This window comes from Acomys russatus, chromosome X, assembly GCF_903995435.1.
Source record: "Acomys russatus chromosome X, mAcoRus1.1, whole genome shotgun sequence".
In the NCBI taxonomy this organism is placed as follows: Eukaryota; Metazoa; Chordata; class Mammalia; order Rodentia; family Muridae; genus Acomys; species Acomys russatus.
The window spans coordinates 46,678,129-46,705,962 of NC_067169.1; the positions used below are offsets into that span (position 1 = coordinate 46,678,129).

Consider the following 27,834-nt stretch of genomic DNA (forward strand, 5'->3'; position numbering starts at 1 on the left):
ATCTCTTAGAAGCCTGTTCTTTTCTGATGAGAAACAGAAAGGGAATGGATCCAGATGGGAAGGGAGTAGAGGGAGGGGAAACTGTAATCAAGATATACTGTATGAAAAAAGAACCCATGTTTAATAAAAGTGGGGAATGGGGAAAGTCACTGTCCTCAGACTGACCCCTTTCTGCTTTTGCCTCCTTCCTGAAGTTGGAGCTGACTTATAGTTACATTGTGTCCGTTTCTCTCAATACTGCAACCTCATTCACTGGTTCAATAGTAAATTACCATTTCCTTCACGTAGCCTGACAGATTACAAACAATGAAAAGTTAAATTTTGTACTTTAACCAACCTCTTGACTTCAGACATTTAAATGGAAGTGTGATTGAGAGGCCATTGAATGATCTATAGCATTTTTTGGGAAAGTCTAAAAATCTACTTGAAGAAATATGTAAGTGCCAGAAATAAAGAGGGACAACAGATATGAATTAAAGACCCTATAATTAATGCTGTAAACTTTCATGACATCTTTACTCTGACTCCAATACAAGGTAAACTTAGTTTGAAATCTAGTTGAGCATGTCTAGAATTGAACAGCTGAATTAAGAATGTGGCTTGGTCATCATGTGTGTCCCTTAGCAATGGGAGTAGGGGCTATCTGTGACTCTGTTCCCTACCTTTGGATCCATCTCTCCCAGCTGGGTTGTCTTGTATGGCCTCAGTGGTAGAAGATGCACTTAGTCCTGCTGTGACTTTAGGCACCAGGGTGGGTTGGGAGCTTTTGAGAGCCTCCCCTTCTCTCAGAAGAAGGAGGGGGAATGAGAGGAGGAGGTGTGAGGGTGCGAATGGGGGAGAGGAGGGAGGGGATTGGGATCAGTATGTAAAGTGATTAAATATATTTTTTTAAATGTGGCATCTGTAAGAAAGTGAGCCAGCCTCCAGTTCACACCAAATCTGGTGGTGCTTTGATCTTGGATGATATAGCCTTCAGAACTGTCAGAAATAAATTTCAGTTGTTTATAAGTGAGTTGATGAATGGTATCTTGTAGCAGTAGCCCAAGAAGAACAAGACAAAGCTAAAGGTGGTTAGTCTGAGACTATTCCAAGTGACATGAGCTTTCAAAAGTTACAAGCCTCCTTTTAATTACCAAGCTCTAGAAGTACGTCTGTGATTCTCTTACCTCCTATCACTGTCCCTGCATTCACTTGGCTTCAGCAACACTGGACTCATGTGTATTCCTTGAATACATTACCTGTGCTCACATCAGAGCTTTATCTCATGCCTCAAATATGACCTGCTTAGTGAGTCTTTGCTGATCACTTTATTTAAAACTGTGATCATCATTCATCTTTGACTTTGTTTCCATCATTCTATGGATCATCATCTGGTATACTCTTTCATTTATTGTTTCCTCTAAGGAGAGTAAAGTTTTTGAAGGGATATTTTATCTTTCTTTCTTATCACTGGCCAGTCTAGAGCAATATCTTGCACATTAGAGCACTCCATATTTGTTGGACCAAAGAACAACACTGCCTTTGTCTTCAGATCTGGAAATGTTGTACAGAAAAACAAAATTAGGTAGCAGAAGAATTTATGTGGCCCTCAAGGACTAAGCTAAGTCCATTCTAGCTCTGTAAGAAGAAATGTTCTCCAGTAACCTGTGCCACTGGAGGTGAACAGGGTTAATACAGATGGTGTAAAGGAGATTCAAGCACCAAAGGGGGCAAGGTGAAACAGTCTCAAAATTTGGTGTTCTCAATTCTTGGTCAGTAAAATCACACACACACATACACATGAGGGTGTTTTTGTAGTTAAGGTAGCTTTTGAAAAATGCTTATGTTTATGCCTATTATCTATGTTTCCATTACCCGACCGATATCTTATGCAACAGAAGTAAACAGGTCCTCAATAGACTTCTTAATTTGTTTTTTCAGTTTCACTTTTGCATTTCTCTGTTGAAGCAGAGTCTTTCTATATAGCTTACACTGGCCTTGAATTAATGATCCCCTTGCCTCTGCCTTCCAAGTGCTGGGTTATAGGCTTTGATCATCCAGCAAGCTTACTGGCCACTAGTTTGTTTCTGTTGTTTTGGTGGGAGGAGTCATGTAGATGAACCCAGAGCTCTGTGCATGCTAAATATGTGCTACTGTTGACCTAAATCCCCAGCCATTTGAAAGAAGCCAAATTCATCTTTCTTTTTAGAACAGTCTAAGACTCTTAAAGGAAAAAACAAAGAAAGAGACCTTGAGGAGGAGGGGGGAAGGGAAGGATGGAGAAAGGGAAGGGAGGGACTGAGGCAGGGAGGGAGAGAAAGGGAAGGAGAGAGGGAAAGAGAGAAGGAGGGGGAAGAAGAAGGGAAGAATTTGAGGAAAGAGGGAGGAAGGGAGGGAGGGAGGGATGGAAGGAGGAGGAAGGAGGGATGGAAGGAAGGATGGGGGGAAGTAGACACAGAGACCAAGACAGACAGCGGCGGGGGGGGGGGGGGGGGGGATTTGTACTTGTCCTGCATTTGAGTTGTAGGAATTCATAGCAGAGGGAAGCAGAACTTAACAGTTGTGGGGCTCCTGCCTTCTCCTTCCCTGTTGTTGGCCTGGAAAATAAGATTGTCAGATTTGAAATTAGGAGCCTTTGCTTTAATTTCTGGACACCACAAATTTCGTTGGTTTCCAGCGCTGGAATGGGCAGAAATTTCATTCATGAATGAGACGGAATTTTTATCTTCCTCATTAGAATGGGGAGCTTAGGAGTTATAATTACATATAATTAGGTTACTTTAAGGCACGTAAAATGACTATTTCTTGCCTACCAGTGTGTGAGTTTATACACAGAGATGAATATTCATTTCTTTCATGGCTTTTTAAAATCTGAATCTGTTATTGATAGAGCATGCACTTCCTGCAGATGATTGTGCTACATGGAAGACCTTGGGAAGGCACAGTGAACTGTTTTGTGGATTAGAAAGATGGCCAAAAAAGAAAAACCAAAAACCAAAAACAAACAAACAAAAAACAACTGCTCCAGCATTAGGTGGAAGGAAATGGGAATAGAAGAGACTGACAGAATGAGTGTTTTCAAAAACACACAAGGCACGAGTGGTGACACACATCTTTAATCCTAGCACTTGGTAAGTGGAGGCAGGTTGATCTCTATGAGTTCAAGGCAAGGCTGATCTCCATAGAGTTCAAGGGCAGCTCAGCCTGAATAGCCTCTTTATGAAAAACAAAACAGAAAAAAAAAAAAAAAAAACCCACCAAGGGATACTAGGCACCAATTATCTCAGAGAGAGACAATTTCTGTGCTGTGTCTATTAAAGTGATTTACAATGAAGTAACTCTTCATGAGGGTATTCTCCAACAGCTGGTGAAGATCTGAGTGGCAGAAGGCTCATTTGCCAACTATCAAGTACGCATAGCCATTGACTCACTTCTATTTATCATATTTCCTCTGCGCACTTATTAGCAAGTTTGAGTGCGAGGATGGTTAGGCCTACCTGACTAGGTACAATGACTAGAGACCTAAGTGTGGGGTGTGGGAATGAGAGGAGGTAGTCCAAGCCCATATAGAGGATTCAGATTCTATTATGCTGAAGCAGGCTTGGGACTGGACGGCTAGCTTAGGTCTCAGGAGGATGGGAAGCAGCAGAGGTATCTTTCAGCAGCACTCTCTGATCTCAGACAAGCTGCTGGAGGCACTTGCAGAATCAATTCACACCGTTAAGCTGACCAACAGCTTTATGGGGCAATGGGGGGAAAATAGTGAGCTTTGTAGTCCAGTGATCTGGCTGAGTGAATTTTTTTTTGTTAATGTAGTAGAACAATTTTAATATGATTTTTGAGAAGAAACATATGTAAGGATATTTGAATTTTATAGGAATTAATGGGTAAACATATACTAGATTAACACGTCAATAGGTTCTATGATTAGTTGAAAAATGGTGGATAGCAGCCTCTGGTGCTCCGATAGGTGGGAGTCCAAAATATTTGTATGTGCACCAAATTACCTGTACAATTTACAGCATAGTAAAACACTTGGATTATCCCACTTGGTGTAAAAAAAAACCCTGATATGTGTATTATTGCATCTCACCAGTGTGTTTATGATTTGCTGCTGTATATTTTTTTATTAATTTATTCATATTACATCTCGATTGTTAGCCCTTCCCCTGTTTCCTCCCATTCTTCCCTCCCTCCCATTTCTCCCCTTCTCCCCTCCCCTATGTCCGTGACCGAGGGAGACCTCCTCCCCCTATATATGCTCTCAGAATATCAAGTCTCTTCTTGGTAACTAGCTATCCTTTCTCTGAGTGCCACCAGGTCTCCCCATCTGGGGGACATGGTCAGAAAAGGGGCACCAGAGTTCGTGTGAGAGTCAGATCTCACTCTCCACTCAACGGTGGAGAGTGTCATGTTCGTCGGCTAGGTCTTGGTAGGGGTTCGAAGCTTACTGCCTATATTCTCCTTGGCTGGTGCCTTAGTTTGAGGAGGACCGCAGGACCCAGATCTGCCTGTCATAAAGTTCTTGTTGTAGGTTTCCAGGACCCTGTGGGTCCTACTATTTCCTCTTTCTAGTGAATTTAACCAAGGGTTTTTAACAATCTGAGCTTCCTTTTCATTTCATCTTAAAGCAGAGATAATAATGCCAGTTCCAGAGATTTCTGTGAGGCTTACATGAGAAAATGTTAAAGTGTCTAGTGTCTGGCATGTATCAGTGATATTATGCATACTGTGTTTAGAGATTTATTAGCAACAAACTCAGTCTTCCACTGCAGCCTGCACAGCACTGACTTGCAGTCACTATTCTGCATAGTGATATGCAAAGCACTTCACCATGGCCTGATTTCTTGTGTATAAAGTAGGGATGAAACCACTTGCTCTTTTTACGTCCCTTTTCAATCTTAGAGAAGGCAGAGCTGATGGAAAGAGATTTTAAACTAGAATATGTTGCCCTTGGCTCCCTTGACTTTTCTGGATGAGTCTAACTTGTAGGAATTGTGTAATCTAGCTAAAACTTATGACTTCTCCAGAGGAATGAACAGTCAGTAGGACCAAGACCCCTCCTGGTGGGTGAAGTGGAGAGTTAGCAGCTTTCCCTTAGCAGTCCCCAAATGGCTTGTATAGAGCCCTTATTTATTATGTTTACTTTTACTCTAAAGAGCAACCAAAACCAAAAACAAACAAACAAAAAAAGGCAGCCTGCTACGCAGACACAACCCTGGCTCTCACACACACACCACAGAATGGCATGGACTGAAGCGAGAGCTGGACAGGGATACGATCAAAATATAGTTTGCCTGCATGGCACGCTCAAACTGTGTGCTATGTGTGTGCTTCTTAGCAGATTCCCTCCACAATTATGCCTTCATCGTTTGAAAAGACTTCCCAAGGGACCACAGCCAAGGCAACCATCTGTCTGTATAAAAAAAAAGGAAGCATGTTTTCTACCTATTTTGTCTGATAGGTCTAAGGTACCAGTCATGTGGGCAACACAAATAGTAACAGAACCCTACTTCAGTCCAACTGAATTAGAATCAGTGTTGGAAAGAAGGTGCAACTTAGTTGAAAAAAGTCCTGTAGGATGCTGGGTGTGGTGTTGTACGGCATTAATCCCAGCACAGGGGAGGTAGCCGCTGGCACATCTTGACTCGGGGTCAGCCTGGTCTACGCAGTGAATTCCAGAAGAGCCAGGGCTACAGTGACACCTTGCTGCAAAACAAAAAGTCATATGGGGCTACTCAGATGGAGCCTAATATTTTAATTCGCACTTACCACTGATCAATTTGGTCAAGGCACAAAAAAGTATGGCAGAGGCCTGGGCCACTTTGTTATCATCATTCCAGTGACTTCCCAGTGGACACAATCAGACTAGTTAAGCTTCAACAATGGTTTTGTTTTAAAACTCCCCCTGGCAATCACACCTATCTTTTTCTCATTAAGCAGTTAAGGACAAAGAACTCATTTTCTGTAAAATATTAACTCCCCTTTGATTAGATTCTCTATCTCCTAATTTCCTTCTGACTTTCCTAGATTCATGAGATCCTTGGGGGGAGGCAATTAGCTTCTTTGCTGGTTTGAAAAGGGAACCCAGGGGTCTCTCCCATTGTGCTTTTTGGTGGAGATATAGTACAACCTAAGACTATCTTCAGAAGTGCAAATTAGCCTACCCCTCCCCAATGTACAGAAACTTCCTGGACAGGTCTTAGAGTGCAGAGGTGTGATGAGACCTGACTAGGATACATGGTACAAATTGAGTGTAAGATGGGAGTTTGCCCTAACTTCAGTTTCAGCTTTGGCTTGTTTGCCCTGTTGAGTCAACTCCCTCAACTTCTTGGGTTTTTTTTTGTTGTTGTTGTTTTCAAATGCCCTTTCAGAGCAAACCCATTGGCCATTGATCACAGGAATGCTATTGTAGAACAAATAACAAGAAAAGACTTTAGTGACTGGAGGTCCCTCATGAACCCAGAAGTTTATTAGCATTCAGCAAATGAAATATATGTTGTAACATACAGGCAGTGTATCAAGATATCCAGATGCCAGTGAGTGCCAGGGATGGAGAGGTCACAATGCAGATGATTCTGTGCTGTCTCAGGAATGGGGAAGGGAAGCTCAGGCACAGCAAAGAGCTACACCCCCTTTCTATACTGGAAGAGAGAACTCTTACACCTAGAGTGAGGATGTACAGCAATTTCTATTATCTTTCTCCTTCCCCCAGCCATTTTATTTAACATGACCTAAAGATACATTCCTGGTTTATCCCAGCCCCTCCCCACCCCCATATACAACAGGGAAAATAAGCACCAATAGTAACAGGAATAATTAAAGCCCCCTCTTAATAGACCCAACCCTCACAAATATACATGCCATGTAGATTTTCTTCTTTGGAATGACTATAGGATGGAGAAACCGTGGATCAGGCCACCCAGCCATGACTGTAAACAGTCACCATTCCCCAAAGTGCCATCCTGGCTAAAGAGGCAGCTTAGCCATTAAAGGCTAAGTCTCACAGCCAAAAAGACAAGAGTTCGGTTTCCAAAAGTACCATCCACTTGTGAGCTGGAACAGGGAAGGGAAGGAGGAGGCAGGATGGGGAGAGGTTCTCCCAAGTAGCACGAGGGACCAAAGAATCACCTGATGTCTTTTCCGGACAGTTGTACAATCTATTAAGTTCCTGGTAAGTCCCACTCAAGGGTGTCCTCAACGAGGTGACCCGTTCCTGGCAGTTCAAATATCATTGTCATCTGTCATCCCAAGTCTTTTGGTGGTGAATGTGCCCCTAATGCACCTTTGGAGAAACTTAATACAACAAATTACACAATGTGGGCATGAGGCTTTGAAAACAGAAGCACAAAACAGAAAAAAAGGAAAAGAATAAAAGTCAAGAGGCATGAGTACTCTCAGAATGTCTACATAAGGAGAAGGAAGGGCTCAAAAGGAAAACTTAGGGCTAGAAAACATGCTGTCTGCCAGGTTCTACATGTCTGAATTACCTGGTATTGGTCTTCAGTACCTGGGCATCTTCTGTCCTTACAGTGTGGAAAGAGAATGAATAGTGTGACACAGCCAGGTGGGAGAGGGAAAAGAGGGAGGGCCCTAGACAGCTGAGATGACATCCCTCTGCACAAGCAGCAACAATTTTTGTGTCATCTTTTTTTGTTTAAAACTGTAAACAGCACCGCTTACAAATAAAATATATCAGAAAAGAACAATTGATAAACATTGTTTCCATGAATATAAAATGCAAACAATATAAAAATAGATAATTGGCTTTTGATATATATATTTATATATATATTAAAAACAACTTGGATGCAACATACATATGGGGAACCTTGAAGTATCCCTGGTAAACCCCCATGCCTCCCTCTAGCAAGTGAGCCTAGGGGCTGAGGGCAGTGGTGGCACTGGTGCAGGTGAAAAGCCACTGGCGGCAGGATGAGAGCATGCGCCCAGCATTCTATGTGTGGAAAGCTACTTCCCTCCTTGGTTTAGCACTAGGAGGAGGGCCACTGGCATTTCCTGAAACCATTATCCACAAGGCGTGTGCTCTGGTGTCTAAGCTAAAGCCACATGATCCCCAAGGCTTCCTTGGAGAATCTAAAGCACCAAGAAATTGGCATTCTGGCTTTGGAAGAGGCCTAAAGGTGGCCTTCCTTACCACATTCACTGGTCCTCTAAGGATTGGGCTATCAAGAAATTCTCAGGATAAGAGTTGACACTATATAGTAGTAGTGAGTGACAAGATGAGGCTAGTCCCTTCTATCATTACGTCTTCCCTTGAAGTCACATCCAAATGCATTATCCAAGGACCTGCAATGGAGACAGGAGGTTCATCTGGCCACAACCTCAGGGTGGACATGACAGCAGCACTTCTGGTAGTTTGGAGCATATTTGGTGCCAGCCAAGGAAGTATGTGTCCAGGTTTAGGCACTGATTGCATATTCCATTGTTAACCATGCTGTCACTACCATCTGTCTTCAGCCAAATCTTCCTTCCTCTTCTAGGCTGCAGCTAGCATTGTTTTAGACATTCAAAAGAGTGTTTCTGTAGCCACATATCTTGGCTATCTCACTTTAGGCTGTGAGGATGTTGTCCCTGGGCTAGCAGCCAGGTCAGTGAAAGGACTTGCAGGCAATGATGTTACGCAATCCATAAACTACTTTGTCCTAGGTCCTACTCTGAGATATGAATTTTCAAAGCACAGCAAAATGTATCTGAGTTATGGAAGGTCCCTTCAGAGTCACTGCACTGTGCTATCCTCCTGAAGTGTGAGGGCAACCCTCAGCTAAAGGCAGATGACCTGCTCTTCCAAAACAGGCTGGTAGCCCTTCCCCAGTGGGCCATGGAGGCTGTTGACAGCTCTACTGCCCACTGTAGATGGAAGCCAAATGTAAACAGGAGCTCAGGCTGCCTTGGACAGGCGAGAGGTGTGTTTTTCCTGTTGTAAAGGCATTTGGTACTTACTTCCTGTCACCCAACCGGGCCAGTTTCAGCCTGTCCCTCCCAGAATAGCTTTGGAGAGAGACCAAGTGGTTAAAATCTAGGCATTTGTCCCTTGGAATAATGTGGTTGGGGTAAGGAGGCCCTTTCTCACCCTCTTTGATTATCCAGTTCCACAAAAGATTCACTTTTTCCTGATGTAGCCAAAGTCATCCAAGAGAGCTGATCTGAGGTCCTTGAGGGATGGTGCTGGTACCATGCGAACTCATATAGTTACTTCCAGGGGTTTAACTTTTACCAACCAAGTCTGCTCTTTTTGGGGAAAGCCACAGGGCCAATCCCAATCTTAGAAATAGTGACAAAGGTGATCATGGATATATATCCCCTGGCAAAGAAAGTAGGTCCCCAAAATAATCTTAACTCAGAAGGCCATCAACATCTGTTCTCAACATCTGGCAAGAGCCCTGCTGACATCTTCACTTAATAGATATGAAGATGGCTCCGAGGTGAGTATAGGGATAGGAGTAAAAGATAAAAAAGAGTTCTAACTTAGATCAACATACCCATCCCCGAATATTTCAAATGGTATTTCCAATACAACATTTTTTAAACAAGGTCTTTCTTGCTGTGTAGCCCTAGCTGGCCTAGGGCTCACAGTATAGACCAGGCTTGCCTCAAACTCATAAAGCTCCAATTGCCTCTTCCTCCCAAGTGTTGGGATGAAAGGCACACACCTCCATGCCTGGCATGATGGAGAAGTTCAAAGAAACTGCCTCATATGGATAATTAAGGAAAGGTTGAGCCTGGCTAAGTCAAGCCTGTTGGCAAGCTCTTCCCTCGTAGTGTTTCCAATTTAGGTAAAAGTGAAAACTGTTAGACTAGGCTTGGTAGGAGGCAAAGACCAGTGGATCTCTGTGACTTAGAGGTTATCCTGGTCTATACGGTGAGTTCCAGTATAGCGAAGGCTACAAAGTGGGATCCTGTCTCAAAATAAAACAAAATAGAAAAAGGAAGAAGAAGAAAACTGCATGGATGCAAGAGAAGGGAGGGTGCTGTTCATCTCAGAAAGGATTGCCACTGCCATGCAAATCAGTCCTGTAGTTTGGCAGAGCAAGGGCACAGTACAGTCTTTCCTCTCAAGAAGCCTGGTCCTTTGACAATACTAAGAACTTGGCTAACTGGAAGATGAAAGCTTTTTTAGAGTGCATACTGCAATAGGTGATAGATATGCCTTTGGCATCCTGTCTTGGACAAGCTTGGAACCACTTCACAGAGGGGTGGGCAAGGATTAAAGAACTTTTTCTTTTTTGCAGGGCGAGGGTTGAAAGGAGAGGTGGGAAAAGTTTTCCCTCCTAAGATGAGCTTCTTCAAGTTCCAAAGTCTGAGACTCCTTCCTTTGCATCCCACCACACCCAGTGTCCTATCCAGTCAAGCCCAATTTAAGGGGCTTCCTTTCCCTTATCTCAATTAAGAAACTACATTCTTTGTGATGAGATTATGACATTTTTAGGTGTAGGAGAAAGAGGAAGTTCTAGAGTGCCTGCAACAGCCACAGGCTTAAGATACAAACAGGATATCTTATTATGCCACAGCTCAAGACACCACAGCAGTTTCCACGCTCTACCTATCTTTGTAATCTGCTTGACTATGGACAGATTTAATCACTCCATTACAGAGATTAGAGTTTTTTTCTTCAATCTAGACTATGGTAGGCCAGGTTAAAAGGACATCATCTAGTTGTGATACCAAAATCCACAGCAACAGGGAGCAAGACACATGCTACTTGAGCCACGCTAAACAAAACTAACTGGGATAAACAGGTTATAGGCATTTGACATGATGGAAAGGAATGGGGTTAGGAAAGATATGTACCATAACTTCATATTGCTAGTAGCCAGCAAGCCTCCCATTTCTGGATGAGAGTCAGTGCAAAAAATTGGTTGCTCATCAGTGGTTCATTAGTCAACAAGGGACCAGAGGAGAGAGGTTCAGCCTATAATAAGGATGCATCCCAAGCCCTATATGGGTTAGAAAGAAACCCCAAAGCAAAAACTGGAGCACAGAAGCAGCAGCCTCCCTAGGCAGATGTACTGAGCTGAACCTGGCCAAAAATGGCAGGGGATGTGGGAAAACAAAGTGAAAACCCAGAGGAGTTTATCTTGGCCAAAAGGATTTTCAAGTTAAACAGAATCCCCCCACCCCCACCCCTCTGCCCAACCCCTGACCCCCCATTCACATGCTCAGGTCTCCACTCTGGAATTGATGACTACTTGGCTAGGTTTCCACTCATGGCAGTGGAGGAGTAGCTGGTAGAGAGAGAGGCACATTGCTCACCCCTCTCCTTTGATAGGTCAAGGTTGGAAGCTCTGTAGTGACTGGGTTGAAGCTGAAGGGGTTCAGGCCGTACCCTGGGTAGCTGAGGGATACCATGGGTGATGCCTACAGGCTTGGCTTGAGACACAGAATTGGCTCCAGAGACAGAGGAGCAACTGGGCTCATCTACAGGCAGCAGTACATCTCGAGGCCTGGCCCTCCCACTCTGGGAGGCCTGTGATTGAAGGTTATAGCAAGGACCCATGGGCAGGGGTAAGTGGGAAGGTCGAGCTAGGTGAGACAGAGTGTCTCCAGGTACTCTTGGGAGCCCTGGCGCTGACACTGACATGGCTACAGGAGGTACGCAACAGGTTGCCTGCCCATATGAAGACTGATTAAAAGGCTCATCTAGCTGACTGGGGGTTATCCAAGCAGGACCTGGCTCCAATGGAAGAGGACAGTGAGCCCAGCTAGGCCAGTCATAAGCCCCTGGTGGTTCAGTGTAGAGAGACAAGGGACTGTCTCGGCCCCATTCTCCTTCCTCTTCTTCACCTTCTTCATCAGAATCTTCCTGGTGGGCCTGCAGCTCATCAGACTCCAAGTAACCCTGGGCTAGGTTAGAACTGGAGAGCTCCATCTCCAGGGTCTCTGCATTGTCAAGGGAACGGCTTCTCCTATTGAGTGCCATTGCAGCGGGTGGAGGTCGAGGGTGTATGCCAGGGAGCCCCAAGTACCGAGGGAGGCTGCTAACACCCCAGGGCAGGCCTTGGTAGAATCGACTGTGATAGTTGTTGAAGGCGTGTTTGTGGTAATAACCCAGCTCAAAAGCTTCCAAGGAGGCTGTAAGGTCTTCATCGGTGTGGAACTCAGGGTTCTCTTCACACTTGCCTTCCCCATCCCGTTCCACATCAGCAATGTCAAAGGTGACCATGGGGGGCAGCTCAGGGAGGTTTTGAGTGAAGGACGAGTCAGAATCAGAGCTACAGGACATGCTAGAGAAAAGGTTTCCATTGCTGGTAAACTCTACTAGGGCCTGGGAGAAACTCACAGTGGCATTCCCTTCCTTCTCATCTTCTTCTTCCTCTGGCTCCTCAGGGGGTGAGTAACTAGGATAGGCTCTCCTGGGTGAGCCTCCAAAATTTGCTTCTTTCATATCTGGCTCAAACATGGCATCACTCTGAAAGAGCTGCATCAAGCAAGTACTTTGATCTTTTTTGGAGCAAGTCCCCTCAAAACGCTTCTCCAGAGGACGGAAATCCCGCCAGTCTGGTTCACTGCTAGAAGTAGCAGGGAAAGCAGAAGTGGTTCCCCGATTGGAAGTCTGGGAAGCTCCTGATGTCCCTGCCACCAGACCCATCACTGATGGACCTAATGGCCTCATCTGATACTCCAAGACGGGCTTCTCTTGCCGGACCTGGGTCTCACGGACCCGGCCCTCTTGAGCATGAACTTCTCGGGCCTGGGCTTCTCGGGCTCGGACATCTCTGCCATAAGCTTCCCGACTGTGGGTGTCTCGAGCATAAGCCTCCCTGGCATGAGCCTCTCTAGCACATGCCTCTTGAGCCTCCAGCTGTTCTCGGCGAAGCTCCCAGTACAGTAACTGCTTCTGGATGGTCACTAGCCGTTCTTCCTCGGTTTCCATTGCCCCAGGCGGCCGAGAAGAAAAGGGCTCAAAGTTCAAGAAAGGACCAAACATTTCAGAGTTGCGACCATGGAGGTCATAAAGGCAGTCATCTGCAGGTGGGGAGTTCTCAAGACTGTCATCTGGCTCATAGAACTCATACAGGGCATCGCCACTATAACTGTCTCTGGGTAGGCAGTCCCTGTGGACAAGCCCCAGGGCCTCACCTGAATCATCCTCAAATCCTGGTGTTGTAGAGTCATAATAACCTTCATCACTATTGGGAGCAGACTCTTGCTGGTCACTCTGAGGAGTCAAAAGTTCTCCAGGGCCTAGGTTAGGATAAGACCGAGCTGGGTCAAGGAGCATGTAGCCCTGGTGGCTGGGGGATGTAACAGTATGGTAGCCGAGGTTCAGATTAGATCTTGGGTAGATCTGGGCACTTGCCCACAGATACTCTAAATCATCATCTTCCTCCCCCTCCTTGACCTCCTCTTCCTCATCCTCTAATTCTACCTCTTCATCCTCTTCTTCCTCATTGTCATCATCATCTGGTAAGGCCATCTCCTCCCCGCCTCCTTGATAGGTCACCAAGCAGGAACTTCGCTTGGTCCCATCTCGGTTGGCTCTCTGGCCACCAGAGGCCATGCTATCTGTCATGCTGTCCATGTCCTGTTCTGCTATAATGTCACCACAACCTGTCAGTGAGTCAAAGCTTTTTAGGGATGTGACATCGCCAAACAGAAGGCTTAGCTGATCCCCAGCAGGGCCATTGGGTGGGTTTACCTCTCCTGTCACCACTTTTTCTTCTGTCTCTGAAGGGAGAGTTTCCTCCAGATTACCAGCTTCAGGAACAGGCTTGGGTTGCATGGACTCTGAGGCACAGGTCCTTGTGAGTTTTTCTGGATTTTTACAAACTGCCTTCTCAGAAGATGGTGAAAAATGTTCTAGTGCTGGAGAAAGTTTTGGTTCAGGCCCATCTTGAGGTTTGGCACTTTCCTTTCTAGCACCTGGGAATATCTCATCACAGCTGGGGAGAGAGGTTGAACTCATATTCTCCTGAGACCTGGTTCTGACCCCCTCAAGTTCCTTGGCCCCTGGCCCACTCTGATCAGCCCCAGAAACCTTGCTCTTCCGGTGACGGCGGATACTGCTAAAAAAGCCTTTCAGGCCTTTCTTCGGCTTGTGTACAGAGGGTACCTTCTCAGCTCCAGCTTTCTCTGTGGCTTCAGCCACGGATGTCTTATGCCTAGAGCCTATCTCCAAAGCTCCATGGGCACTCTGGGAGCTAGGAAATTGAGAAGGGGACTTAGACAAAGGTGTAGAGAGGCCTGCTTCTTCAATGACAACATCTTCAGGGCCATGAGATGCTTCACTCAGACCATCGTGAGTCTTACTCTTGTTTAGACCCTTCTTAGAGCTGCCTTTCCCAGAACCTTTGCTTCGACCTCCCCCAAAGAAACTAGGCAGAGTACAGATTCCCTTCTTGCCACCAAAGAGTTTCATGGCAGTTTTCTTCAGCCTACCTGGGCCTGATAAGGGTGGCTCTGATGTTAGTCCTTCAGTTGCCTCAGTTGGCTTATTCTTGGCTCCCTTTTCGGCTTCCTGGTCTTGGGTATCCCCAGAGGCTGATGCCCCCTTGATTTGAACAGCTTCATCCTTTTGCGTCTCCATGATGATGAAGGCAAGTGTTCAACTGGAAATGCCACCTTTGTAGTCCAGGTACAGTTACAACATGATCAATCAGGAAGCATGACAGTGGGATCTGAGAGAGAAGAGGGACAAAGACAGAGACAGATAAAGGTGAGCAAGTACATAATGGTGAGCTGCGTTGGTTTTTATGGGTGATTACTGTTTCTGGATTGAAAGGAATCAGAGAGAAAATAAGGAAACAGTGGTAAAACTTTAATCTATTCTGTAGGCTTGGTTTGTTGCTTGAGCTTCTTCTGGGCTCCAGGGCAGTAAAATTCTTACACTGAGCAGCAGGGAGCTATCATTAGCTTCGCCCTGCTAGTCTACTCCCTTTAGGCTGCTGGAAATAGAGGAAAGGATTTGACAGAGGCAATTACAGGTGTGTAAAAACCCAATTGTGCTATTGTCTATGAGGAAGCTTATCAAGTTGGGGTCAGAAAAGGAATAGAGAAGTTGCTTCTAGCATCACTGAAGTTTTGAAAATTATGTGGTGAAGGTGCTCCCTGAGCCTTCACTGGGTTCTACTGGATCCAGGCCTCAGTTGAACATTACCTTGTACTATCATCAACACTTTTCTCAGGGCTAGGAAGAGAAGCATATCTACAGCTTCATCTTCTGCCCACAGTTTTTCTTAGCTGCCCTTTGGACAATGGCCAAACTCCAGAACACCAGAGAAGGAACAACAGTGAGTTAAAGATCAGGGTTGAAATCTAGGACCTGAAAAATGACATGGTAACCACAGGAAAAATATCCTCTGGCCTTCAGTATCCTCTGTTCAAGAAGCCTTCCAACATCTGCCTATGTACATAAATCCCTAGTAGAGATTATATGACCGTTTGGTCTAGGTCAGAACCTCTATTGACTTTCCTCAGCAAGTGGAACCACCAGATTCTACTGTAGAACACAAGGCAAACATTTTTTTTCTGCTCTGTTCCCCTCAATATCTCCGTCCCCATCTGGCTTGCTATCTTGGAAGGGAACGTGAAAACACATAACTCTACATGATTCATGCTCCTAGCTTAAGAGATATTTAAATACATGAACTTGGTGTAAGCTACACCCTTCTGGTGAAGGCTGCCTAATCCAAATGCCAATAGAATTGGAATGAAAAAGAAGAATTAACCACTTTCTACACCAGCACACCTCATCATTTTCCTGGTACCTGACAAGTCTGGTATATTGCAGTGACAGTAAACATCTGGCAGCTAAATCACTGATTAGCCTGTGGCAATCCAGCGATTCCCTCCTTAGGAAGCCCTTTCCTTCCCTGAACCATCTTTGTAGTTCTGGGTTGGCAAAGGGAGACACAACGGCTGTTGGGATTGAAAGTGCAAGATGCTAGGAGCAGGATGGGAAGGGAGAAAGTGAGGCTGCAATGGTCCCAGGAATAGCTGGCCAGAACACTGGTCCAGTGACTGCGTGCCACATTAATTAGATTCACACAGTTCTCTGCAGTAGAATATTGTAGGTCAGCACTGGCTGAAGAGAAACTAACGACTATACTCTAGCTTGTGATTTCATTAGACAAATCCCTCCTAGTACCTAGGTTCTTATCTTCCAAACAGTTCAATGCCCGGTATCTCACCTAGTTTGATGCACCCAAATCATCAGAATAACCCAGCTTCTCATTAAGAGCACTTTGCTAAACAACCAGGGTCAGATGATGTCTGGTTGTGGAGATAAGAGATGAGCTCACCCGAATTTCTCAGTGCAGAGATTTGAACTGCTCTTTTCTCAGTTGCATTTCTCCTGACATTACACTGTACAAACTCAGCTCTGGAACAAACAGCTAGTACCGTCACCACTAAGCACACAACCACCTAGAATTCTGTGCCTCCTGGTATAATGAGAATATGGGCCCATCGTGTATTTGAATTCTTTACTTTTCATAGTATTAATCTTCTCACCTCAGCCTTGAAATTACTAACAGGATTGTCATTATGACATTGGTGATGGGGGTGGCAGCAATGAAGTGATACGTGAAATTGTATTTCCCAGTGTGGAATTTGTAAAAATAAGTCTCTCTGAACATTCAGTAAGTGACAGACACTAAACTCAGTTCATCAGGCCATGCCTAGAAGAGGAATCCCCAGTCCTAGCTTCAGAGAGCTTACAGGCTAGTAGGGAGAGAATCTTATCTACAGAAGTTTGAACATGTAGCATAACGCAGGCCCTTAAAGAAGAGCCCCTGTTATTTCTTTTTGTTTGTTTGCTTGCTTGTTTTTGTTTTCTGAGACAAGATATCTCTACATAGTCCTGACTCTCCTGGAGTTTGCCATGCAGACCAGGATGGCCTAGAATTCACAGAGATTCTCCTGCATCTGACTCTGAGTGCTGAGATTGAAGATGCCCTGTTATTTCCAACTAAGTAATACAGAGCTAGTCTTTATACTTTGTTAATGAGCATCTGGACAAAATTAAAAGGTAAAACATACTCCCTGGGCTCAAAAAAGCTTCATTGTCCAAAAACCCATGGCTGTGGAGACCACAGACCCTAGATGAGGATCTACTATTATTATTTCATTAAATGGACTCCATACCAAACTGCTTCCTAAATACTTTATACTCACGCATCAGTGCAGCCCTCAGCCGTCATCAGAGCTTCTTTTTACAGTAGACTGTGACTAATACAGAGACTCGCACCTGATCAATATGCAGCTAATGAGATACTGTGGAGAACTCATCCCTATTTGTAAACTGTATCACATCTCCTACCCCAAAACTCAGAGATCATCAAGGAAGAGGTGGCAAAAAATACTGTAAAAATTAGAAGTAATGGAAGGATATGGCAAAATGTTTGCTGGGTACGATAAGTCTCAGCAGATGTGACTGCATGTGCAAGACCTGTATGAGATCAAGGCAACCTAAATGTCAGCGTGGACTGGTGAAGAACTGAAGAACTTTCTTCCGTACTTGAAGAGCTACTGGAAGGTGATGATGGCTGCTGCAGAAGAGAACATCAGTTTTCTTCAGAGCTGTGGTCCCTAGTGTGTCACTGAGGCACTAGTGGAAAGCCCTATATCCACACACATAGGGCAGTGCTAGTTAGACTCACTGGGATAGAACGCAACGCAGAGGGCATAAAACTAAAGAAGAGATAGAAGAGGGGTTCAGGAGGAGGAGAGAAGAATGATAGATGAGTATTATCAACATACATTTTACACATGTATGAGATTCTCAAAGAACAGGTAGGTAGGTAGGTAGGCAGACAGACGAACAGACAGATACAGTGATACACAGATAGACAGGGGAAAAAAGAAAGTAAGTAAAGACACTTTGAGAAGGAAAAAGCATTCAGCCTGGACTTTGTCAAACAGTAGGGAATGGACATGGCAGTGATCTAGATGGGATATGCGTTCTCATCAATCAAAAGGGGGCTCATTCTGGTGAAATCAAATAGTTTCTGGCAATGAAGATTTGGTGGAGAGAAACTATAAAGTCGATGCCCTTGCTGGAGGACAGTCTCTCTGAACCTTGCCAGAATGCTATATGGGGGGGGGGGGGTAGAGGCCAACTCATCACCATGTTCTATATCAGTGGTTCTCAACCTTCTTAATGCTAGGACCCTTTAGTACGGTTTATGTTGTGGTGACCACCAACCATAAAATTATTTTGACGCTACTTCATAACTGTAATTTTGCTATTGCTATGAATCACAGTGTGAATATCTGTGTTTCTCAATGGTCTTAAGCGACCGCTGTTAAAGGTCATTTGACCCTCAAAGGGGGGGTCACTACCTACAAGTTGAGACCACTGCTCTACATTATCACTTTGCTTTCGGAGGCTTTGGGCCACAGTACTAGAATCCAAAGCACACCAGCCCCCTCACCTGTCAGGAGACACCGATCAGGCCCAGGGAGCAGGAAAATGTCTGAGCACCAGTACTTGGTGGTCCTGTTTGGGGAAGTTTAGGGGGGCGTGGCCTTGCTGGAGGAAGTGTGCTACTGGAGGTGGGCTCTGAGAGTTTCTTCTGTCTGCTTTGTGTGTGAAGTTCAAGATATACCCTCCCAGCTTCCTGCTATTAGCATGCCTCATCATTATGTACTCTAAACTTCTGGAGCCACCACCTATACAGGAAACTCTTCTATTGGTTGCCTTGGTCATAGTGTTTTATCACAGCAACAGAGAAGCAACAATGTCAGAAATTGGGGCTGGAGTGGGCTTGTGCTAGTAAGAACCTGAGCATGCTATTGTTTTTGTTTGTAAATGGGAAAGATTTTACACCTTTGGATTAGAAACCCAGTTGAATGCTCTAAGCTGAGTCTGGAAGACAGTGCTGAATTCAAAGTAGACTCTAGAAGCTTGGCTCAAGAGGTTTCAGAGGGAAGCAAAGACTTCAACAGCAACTAGGCTAGAGGAGACTTTTTGTGTTATCTGGGCAAAGAATCTGGCTGCATTCTGCCTTTGCCACTAGAACTTGCCTGAGGCTAAATTAAAGAGTAATGTACTAATTTCTTTGATGGAGGAAATTTCAAGGTAGAATAATATTGAATCTCTGCTGTGGTTATTAGTAGTGAGTGTTATGCAGATGTAAAATGAAAAATAACAAGTGGGGCAGAAGGAAATATACAATGTGTAGTTTGAAGGAAAAAAAAATCACCAGGAAACTTAATGCTTCAGCCAAGGCTTCAAATGGCTTCAACTATGGGGTATATCTCATTTTCCCTAGGACAGAGATTCTATTGCCCCACTGTAGAGCTCCTTTTTAGCCAGACCCAGGTTATTTTTGCTAAGCAAGGATCACTCTTGAAACTATGTCATAATTTATTATCTCTCTCTTGCTTTTTCCTTACCAAACCATGGCCCCCAAAACCACTCACAGGATCTTTGTCTGTGTTCCACAGAATACTTTGAAGGAGTGCACTAGGAGTATTATATAGCTTAAAGATCCTTAATCTGGTCTTACTTAGCTACCTCTACCCTAAAACATCTTCATACTTCTTATTATTCTACCAGAGTTCCTAAACTGTCCTTCTAAAACAGGCTATTCTGCCTTGACCTAGGGTAAGAAGAAATCTTACAGGAGGGAGAAGTGGGGCCCAAAACAAAAGGAACAACAAAGGACAAATTCTGAAACTCCCTTAAGGCTGGTACTGGCAGAAAATGATGGAATCTCTCAAGATCCAAGAACCGACCTCAGGCCACTGTGAGACAAGTAAAAACTGGCTCCTACGAAAGGGAAGTATGATTTTCTTTTCCTCTCCACTCAAAACCCAAGTAAAAGAACAGCCATAGTCCCACCTGAAACCCTTATCTTGAGGAAGAAACAGCTTCAGGCCAACCTTTACAGTTTCTGTTCTTAGTTTAGCTTCAGGGGACAATCTCGGCCAACTTTGGAAAGGCTGGGCTCAGGGAAGAAACAAGGGAATAGCTTCAGAGGCATGGCCTTCACCCATTATAGTTTCCAGATGTGTTCTAGCAGTCTTTGTGAAGACAAGTCCACTCCTAATTTATCCAGTCTCTCAGTATATTGGTGGAGGGAGGGTGATGAGGATGTGAGAGTGGTGAGGGTCATCCCTCTAGGAAGCCAGACAGTTCTTCTCTGGAATTTGCTATGCCACCCTAGGAAAACCTCTGCAAGTCATCCAACTTGTCTGACCCTCAATTTCCTGAATTTTAAAATGGGGTTTGTGGGACTCTGCTGGATAATGTTGAAGGTGGACTCCCTTTTCTCAGCAGGGTTCCCACTCCACTTGATATGGTAACCCCAGATTTTGTAAGGAGTATCAAAAGCCCTCAAGGAAGATTACAGGCCTGACCCCTTCCTGATAAGGAACTTGTTCAAGCACAGGGAATTCCTGCAAGTACCCCACCCTGTGCTGAGAGCTCCTAGCCTCCAGAAAATGATCTCTAATTGTACCTAAAAGTGATTCCTTCACCCATAGGATAATTAAGTATTGTGTTTTCCTTCTTCTGATAGGAGCATGTAAATGAGGTACCGTACCAATGCATGTAGATTAAGTATCCTGGCACCATTAACTCTAGCAAATCAGACACATTCACCCTTAAAACCCCTCCCCACCGCCCACGGTTTATACATAAAGGATGGCTGGTGTGCTCAGGGTGGGGGATGATCGCATGCTTGCCAATCCCCCACCATGACCATCTGAGACCCCATTTATTCTGCCCAAGGCTTCACTGCTGACTAAGGTGGTCAGGGAAGCTATAGCAGAGCTGCCTTGGCAGCCCTTCCACCACCATTGGCTCTGTACTGACCACCAGGGACGCATCCCCCAGGCCTGCATCACACAAGACAGCCTGCCAGCAGGTTTCAGACTTCCACCTAATTCCTCTGCCATGCTTAGCACAGCAGTTCACACAAGGAGCTGTGATGCTTCTGGTATCATCATAGGCTTTTGGAGTCTCCACTGCCTTCTTATATCTGCAATCTCATTGTAAAAGAGCTAAACTATAACACTCCATGGAAAACTCATTCCACTTCCCCCAGAGAGACCGGGAACATTGCCTAGTGCCTGGGCCATAAGTCTTACCCTGAGCACTCTAATCTGCCCCTGAACAAGAAACAGGACTTGAGACCTTTGATCTTGAGGTCCTTCTGTTCTCATCTGGAAGCAAGCAGGGCCTGGATTTACCCACAAGTGGTAGGACCCACGCTGCTCTGCCAGATGCTGAATGACAGGGATTATTGAGAATTCATATTTATTGAGATTAGTATAGGAAAAAAAACCAATGCATGTAAAGTACGAAATAAAATGCATTGCACAGAAGAAGCTCAAATGCTATGGAAAATTGCATTAATGTTTATCCCAACTATGTATGGTTGGATAATTTCTAGCAGTAAATCTACCCCAGTTGGGGTTGACTAGGGTGTTCTCCAAAGCTCTATGGGTACCTCGGAAACATTTTGAGCTTCTCCTAAATATAAATTTTGATGATTATGTAGTTATCCCGCAAGAAGCCTTACTTGCTCATTAGACCAACTATTAATGTCCAGGAAGCTAACTACTCTAGATCATAGATCACCATTTTAAACTTAGCTAAAAGCACCACCATAAACAGAAATGCAATTAATAGATACCCTTCTATCATTTAGGGTACCTATCAGTACACAATGCATTCCCTATTCAACAGTCCCACTCTTTCTTCCCAGTAACCCATCAATCCCTGCTACTGGGGGATGATAAATCCTTGTAACAGAAAAGAAAATTGTGCCTAGACTTGGGGAAAGATTTGTCTAAGGTCTCTAATGGGATTATGACAGAACTTGAGTAGCTTCCAGGCCTCTTGAGTTTCAATCCCATGCCACTCTGCTTCACTGTGCAGGGCCCCCAATTAAAGAATTAAAAGGGGTGTGAACATGATCAAAACACATCAATGAATATTTCAAAGAACCAGTAAAACATGTTTTTTTAAAAAAAATGGGCTAGGAGAAATATGAAGGTTCCTTTCATACCTGTAAGAGCTATCATTTCCTTTCCCTAGTCCACTCTGTCCCAGCTCAGTTTAGCTTTTTCTGAAGGATTTCTTGTCCTCACTGGCTATACTTACTGCTGTTTTGGCCTTGCCCAGGACGTTACAAAACAAAAGACAAAAACCAAAAAATCAACAACAACAACAACAAAACCCAACAACAAAAACTGATGACTTCAGAATCCAGGTGCTATCTATTCAGCTGGTGACTGATTTCCTCGCCAACAATGCTATCACCACTACTTGACTACATTCAAACTACCAGACATATCTTCTATTCTGTTTCCTTGGGAGATAAGATTGAAGTACCAAAAAAGGCTGACACAGAAAGCTGAAAAGGTGGACAATTTTGAAGCGTTTGAGCTACTTAAAGATAAGGACCTCTGCTATTATCTGGTACTCAAGTACATTACTGGAAGCCATAAACAGGACCTGAGGTCAAAATGTTGGTAGTGTCAAAGAAGGGCTCCTGGATTGGACCCTTCTAGAGGAACAGTAGAAGTGGTGGAAAGAGTCCCTCTCACCCACTCCTGCAGCATCCTTTCTGAATTTGCAGCTTTCCTGCTATGAGACACCTCCTTTCTAGAAAGAAACTCATCAACTCCAGATGCAGCACAAGTCCCAAACATGGCTCTTCTTTCCCTGCTGCGATTGCCTCAGCAGATCTAACTGCTGTGTTCACACACTCATCCTTACTTATTTCTTTCCGGCAGGCTTCAGTCTGTCCAGTTAGCTCTTTCACAAGGACTCCCCATCTCACAGTCACCACGTCTACCCTGGAGCCAGGGCTTGGGATGCTGGTTTGGTTGTACTCTAATTCAGCTGGAGTCTGGCAGCCTGAAACTGGAATGCCATTCTCTGCCTTTTCAGGCCAAATGGTTTGCAAAAGTATCTCTCTGAGACAGAAATGCCTTATCTGTGAAATGAAAAGAACTGTTTTTAACCTATCGTGCAGGATTGTGGTTATGGATTAAGGAGATCATTGCAAAGGCAAACTGATCACTATGCATGGAGCAAAAACTACATGGTGGGCCCTTTTGATGTCAGGCCCCTTCCACCCTGAGTCCTCTGAAGATGACACAAGGCTTGTCATCATACCCCTTTGTCTGCCCTTCAAACGTCTGCTTTTCCTGAGTGCCCAGTGAAAGTTTTCAGCCTTACTTCTCTGCCCTGCAGTCTCAGCTCCAAATATACAGGGATCTTACTCAGATCAGAAAATAGGGTGCCAAGACATAGCCTCTCCCTAGAAATGAGCTTTCCTGGTGCTTTTCTTTTTCTGTTTGATTTTTGCATTGTTTTCTGGTGCTGGAGGAACGAACATAGTACCTCATATGTGCTAGGAAATTATTCTAATACTCAGCAATAGCCCACCCACGAGGATCCTCCTGATGTTCCAGCTTTCTCTTAGGGGATCCTTAGTCAGCTCAAAATCAGGCAATGCTCTTTGAGATCCACTTACCTGCCCTTCCCTTTGAGTCTCATCAGAGAGATATATCCCCAAGGTAGGTACTATGTCTAGGTAGCCTCCCAGTGTGTCAGCACTAGTCAAGCAAAGGCAAGATCAGAGACAGCCTGTACCTGCTCCATCTATTCAGAAAGGCTATGAAATTCTTCCTATTGGGGCTGAAACTTTATCATCTAGTTTATCTGCCTGAACAGGATTTGTGCAGAGAAATGGATAAGCTACCACCAGGAGTTTCCCTTTTCAGTTTCGGGCGGCCTAACTGTGAGGGAGTCAGACAGCTGAGAATTAGGGTGAGGGATCAATGGCTAGGTGATAAAGATGGTGAATAGCCAACATGGCTGGCTTCTTTCTCACTCAGCAGATCTGAGACAAATGCCTGGTAGTTTAAAACAAAAGCCTCATAGGTCCTTTCTCCTGACAGAAGGCCCCCTGCTGATGGACTGGCTCAACAAATTCAAGGTCAGATTAGGACCTGTTTACTCAACAGTTGTGGGTCAATCCACCATCTGGCCTTTCTTCAAACTGCCCAATCCTAAATTAGGGAAGGAAGACCCTTCAAGGAAACACAGGGCTTGCTTCCTGAGTACCCCTCCCCTGGGGGTTTGTGGACTGTCTTTCCCTCTGTCTGCTGGCTGTGTGTATCTCTGTGTATGTGTCATCACCCGTAATAAAAGCATTTCTTTGCTGGGTGGTTCTGTCTGCTCCTGATTGCAATGTTCCAGAATTTTCCCAACGCTACTACCTGCATGTTCAAAATTTTTCACTGGCAGAGAAAACAAACCAGATCATGACTCCTAGACAGGAACAGCTCTACGAGTAAACTCATAAAACGATAAGCTTGCTGCTATTTTGTCTCATTCCCTTATTTCTTTGGACCACCAAAGAGTAGGTATTTCTTCTATACACAGTTTGAGTGCAAAGATGACAGTTCTTGAGGTACCAACTTTTCCCAAACACTTCCTTCCTCCTGACACTTCTAGCCCCCAGCATGCTGCAGGCCTTAATCTCTTGACTGAGGTAAAAAAAAAAAAAAAAGTCAAACAGGTGAGGGAGGGGTTTCCACAATGCAGCTGCCCTGTAAAGGCAGGCAGCCTTCACTTTTGAGGAGTGGGATGGTAGGAGGAGTGAGCAGTAGTTCACCAAATGTGCACTGAGTGGCGCCAGCTAGAGACCTTGGCGCACAGCATAAAAGGCTACCACACAAGAGTAATAGCTTATCTTCAATTTGCTGTGTGACCTTAAGCATACCTTGCTTGCTTTCAAGGGCACATCTCCAACCATAGATGTCTTAACTGCTAGTCCACACAAAGACCTGTGTAGCTGAGAGAAAGGGGACTTTTAAAAGGCCTGGAAGTATTCAGGCCCAGGTTCCCTTTTCCCTCTCCATGCCTATGAAAGGCCTAAGGGAAGCTGACATCGTGAAACTTCCTTCTGGAGATAACATGCACTCAGCTCTATTTATAAGTTTAGAGGTGGCCTCTTACATACCTGACTTGTAGGATACTTTCAGTTTCGAAGGCCTCATTTAAAAACCCATTCAAAACCTCCCAAAACTTTAATCCTAGCATTCAAGACAGGCAGTTGTAAATGAGTTCAAAAGCACTGGCCTAGGAAGCAAGTTCCAGTGAGATCCTGTCTCAAAACAGTAACAAAACCCAAATCCCCCAAAACAACTCCTCCCATAAAACAAAACAAAAACCCCTCCATTCTTATGGTGCGTAGACAAACACACAACCCACCCTAATCACTCCCTGTTCAATCATCTCCCCCTAAAAAGATTAGATCATTATTCCAATGCTTGGTATTTGAGAATTCCTACCACTGGGTCCTAAACTCTTGTACCTCTGAGTTATGCCATCTCATCCTGCCTGCCAGCTACTCCCTCTCATTTCTAATTCTGTCTATTCTTCCTCTCCGAAACTCCTATACTTCCCAACTGCTTTACAAATGACACCCCCGCTGCATATATACATCCCTCTACGGCAGTTTGCCTGTAGGCTCATGAATCAGCAACCAAAAGTATGCAGAGCCTCAGGGTCTGAGCAGTCCAGACCCTGAGGTTCTTAAACCGGGAACTGATCATGACTTTCTTCTTTAATGTAGTAGCAACTCAACCTCCCTTTCCACTCACATTAGGCATATTATACACATATCTGAGCCTTGGGGCTCATTTCATTAAGTTTCATGGAATGGGACAAACACAAGTTATGGCTAAAATTGTTTTCTAAAGTTCTACAAAGACAGCAAGTCCTTCTGACACGTTCACTCATTATCTGCTTTATAATGCTGAGGGGGCTGTAGCTGAGGTCTAGCTTTTATTTACCAAGATGAGGGTTGTGAGAGAGAACCTAGCTAGCTATATAAAGGAAACAGCAGAGTCAGGGAAACTTAACTGTACAGGAGTTCCAAGACAGAGGTCCGGTCATTAAGCAGCAGCCTGATATGTCCCAAAGAGAAAGTTGGTTGAGAACTTGGGCCTGAACAGAAGAGGACGTGGACAGGTGTAGGTTGAGAGTGTTTGAGTGTGGAAAAGATGGCTGTTGGATTGAAGCAAAAGCAGGAGAGAGCCAGACCAGGGATATAAAAATCCAGCTGAAAATAGAGGTTTGTATTGAGATCTGGTCAATTAGGTAGGGGTGACAATAAGGCAATCCTGGCTGATATTTTCTAAAGGGTTCCATGCTAACTTTCCCAAGTATGAGACTTATTTACTGAGTCTCATTGTCCCACTTCAATGATGTCCAGCCTGCAAAGTCCCTTAGTCAAATCCCCTCTCTTATTCTTCAGGAATGCCTGAGTGGTGCACAGAGTAGGGTACATGAGGGGTGCTGCACTTGAGGACAAGGGCTTTGTTGGAATCTCTGCTGGTAGGGCAGGAAGTCCAACAATGCAGTATCCTGCCTGGGTCCTGTCCATACCAGTGCTGCTGAGGCAGGCAGGCGGGCCAGAGCCGCAGACCCGTGTATCTAGACTTCTCTCAAGGCCAGAGCATCGAGGGGGAGGATGGTTCTGCTGTATTAGTGTCTGCTGTGGCCACTGCCTTCCCCACACCCAAGGCTCATTTGGCAAGCTTAGCCCCTTCAAAGGGGAGCTCAGGAGAAGTCACGCCTTTGGGCGGTCACCAGTGTCAGGGGTATCTGCAGTAGACAATGACAGCAGTCTGGCAGGCTGGGTATTTTAAGTAACTGAGAAGTTGTAGGATTTGTCTGCCTTACGTACACCGTGTGTTCTTTACTACAATGATGCCCCCCCTCTAGCGCGGAAAACCGCCCCCCACAGACACAATATTATGCCTATTGCTATTTTAAACCGAAGGCTACAGAGAAAAAAGCGCCCTATGTCCTACATGGGAAAAGAAGCGCGAAGGGGGGCGGGGGGCGGCAACAAAGCGGCCTTGCAGCTCTAACCCAAGGACCAGTAAGAGCTCCTGGTCCAGCCCGCCTGCAATGGGGGTGGGAGCCAAACAAGACTAGAGGCCCAGGAGGGGGTGCGGCTGGTTGGGACCACAGGACCAAGGTTCCAAGGCTAAGTGGGAAGTTCAGAAACCCAACTGTGCTCTCTTGAGGAGGAACAGACTGTGGATGTCTTAATCCACCCTAAAGCCAGTCTCAGTCTGGCTCTAAGCTAGCGCGCCAGCTTCCTCTGCAGAGGAGAGACATAGGAGATGCACCGCAGAGGGGAGGGGCCACAGCAAGGCCTCGCGGGTGAGCAGCACCGGCCTAACAGCTGTTCCAGCAAATGCACTACAAACAAAGCTAAGGAGTTCCGGGCCTGCAAATGCATTCTTGGGGTGCTAGCTAGCAGCGCCCCTCCCGGAACCACGCAACAGCACGTGTGGGCTCATCCCAACCTCCCATTACAACCTAGAGGCGTAGCCCAGGCTAGTCCGCCCGCCTTCCGGCCCTCCCACCCCACCCCCAGCCACAGTCGTTCATACCCTAAAGACTAACGGCCCTGGGCTTCTCGAGGGACAGTAGGCAAAGCGAGTTCCAAGAAAGAGCAGCGAGAGGACGGGGCTCCGACCAGCGAGGCCCTTGATGTCCTCCTCCAGGCGACCAGAGCAGAGCATGCGGGGATGCAGACCTACAGCAGGATGGCTCCTAGCTGTGCGCAATGCTTACCCTGCCAGGTCCAGCTCCCTGCGCGGTTATTGTCTACTGCGCTGCTCTGATCTGAGCTTGAGCCTCTGATGAGAACGCCGCCGCCACTGCTCCTGCCGCAGCCGCCACCTAGGCTACAGCATTCCCCTGCACCGACTACCCTCCTCCAAGCTCTGGGCAGCTCCCTCATACCCCCTTCACCCTGGACTCCACAGTTACAGGGTGGGACGTCCGTGATCTGATTGGCAGGCAAGCGGTCCAATCGCCAAGATAGGAAGGCATGCCCTGACCCG

At 45.4% G+C, this 27,834-nt stretch overlaps 1 protein-coding gene across 1 annotated transcript; it reads right to left on the reverse strand.

Moving 5' to 3' along the window:
- Nucleotides 1-11,149: 11,149 nt before the first annotated feature.
- Amer1 (APC membrane recruitment protein 1) lies at nt 11,150-27,781 on the reverse strand. The gene is made up of 2 exons (XM_051141278.1): nt 27,563-27,781; nt 11,150-14,618 (listed from the first exon to the last, which is right to left on the reverse strand). The coding sequence occupies exon 2, from the start codon at nt 14,525-14,527 to the stop codon at nt 11,186-11,188; it is 3,342 nt and encodes a 1,113-aa protein (XP_050997235.1). The 5' UTR covers nt 14,528-14,618; nt 27,563-27,781; the 3' UTR covers nt 11,150-11,185.
- Between the last annotated feature and the right edge of the window lie 53 nt (nt 27,782-27,834).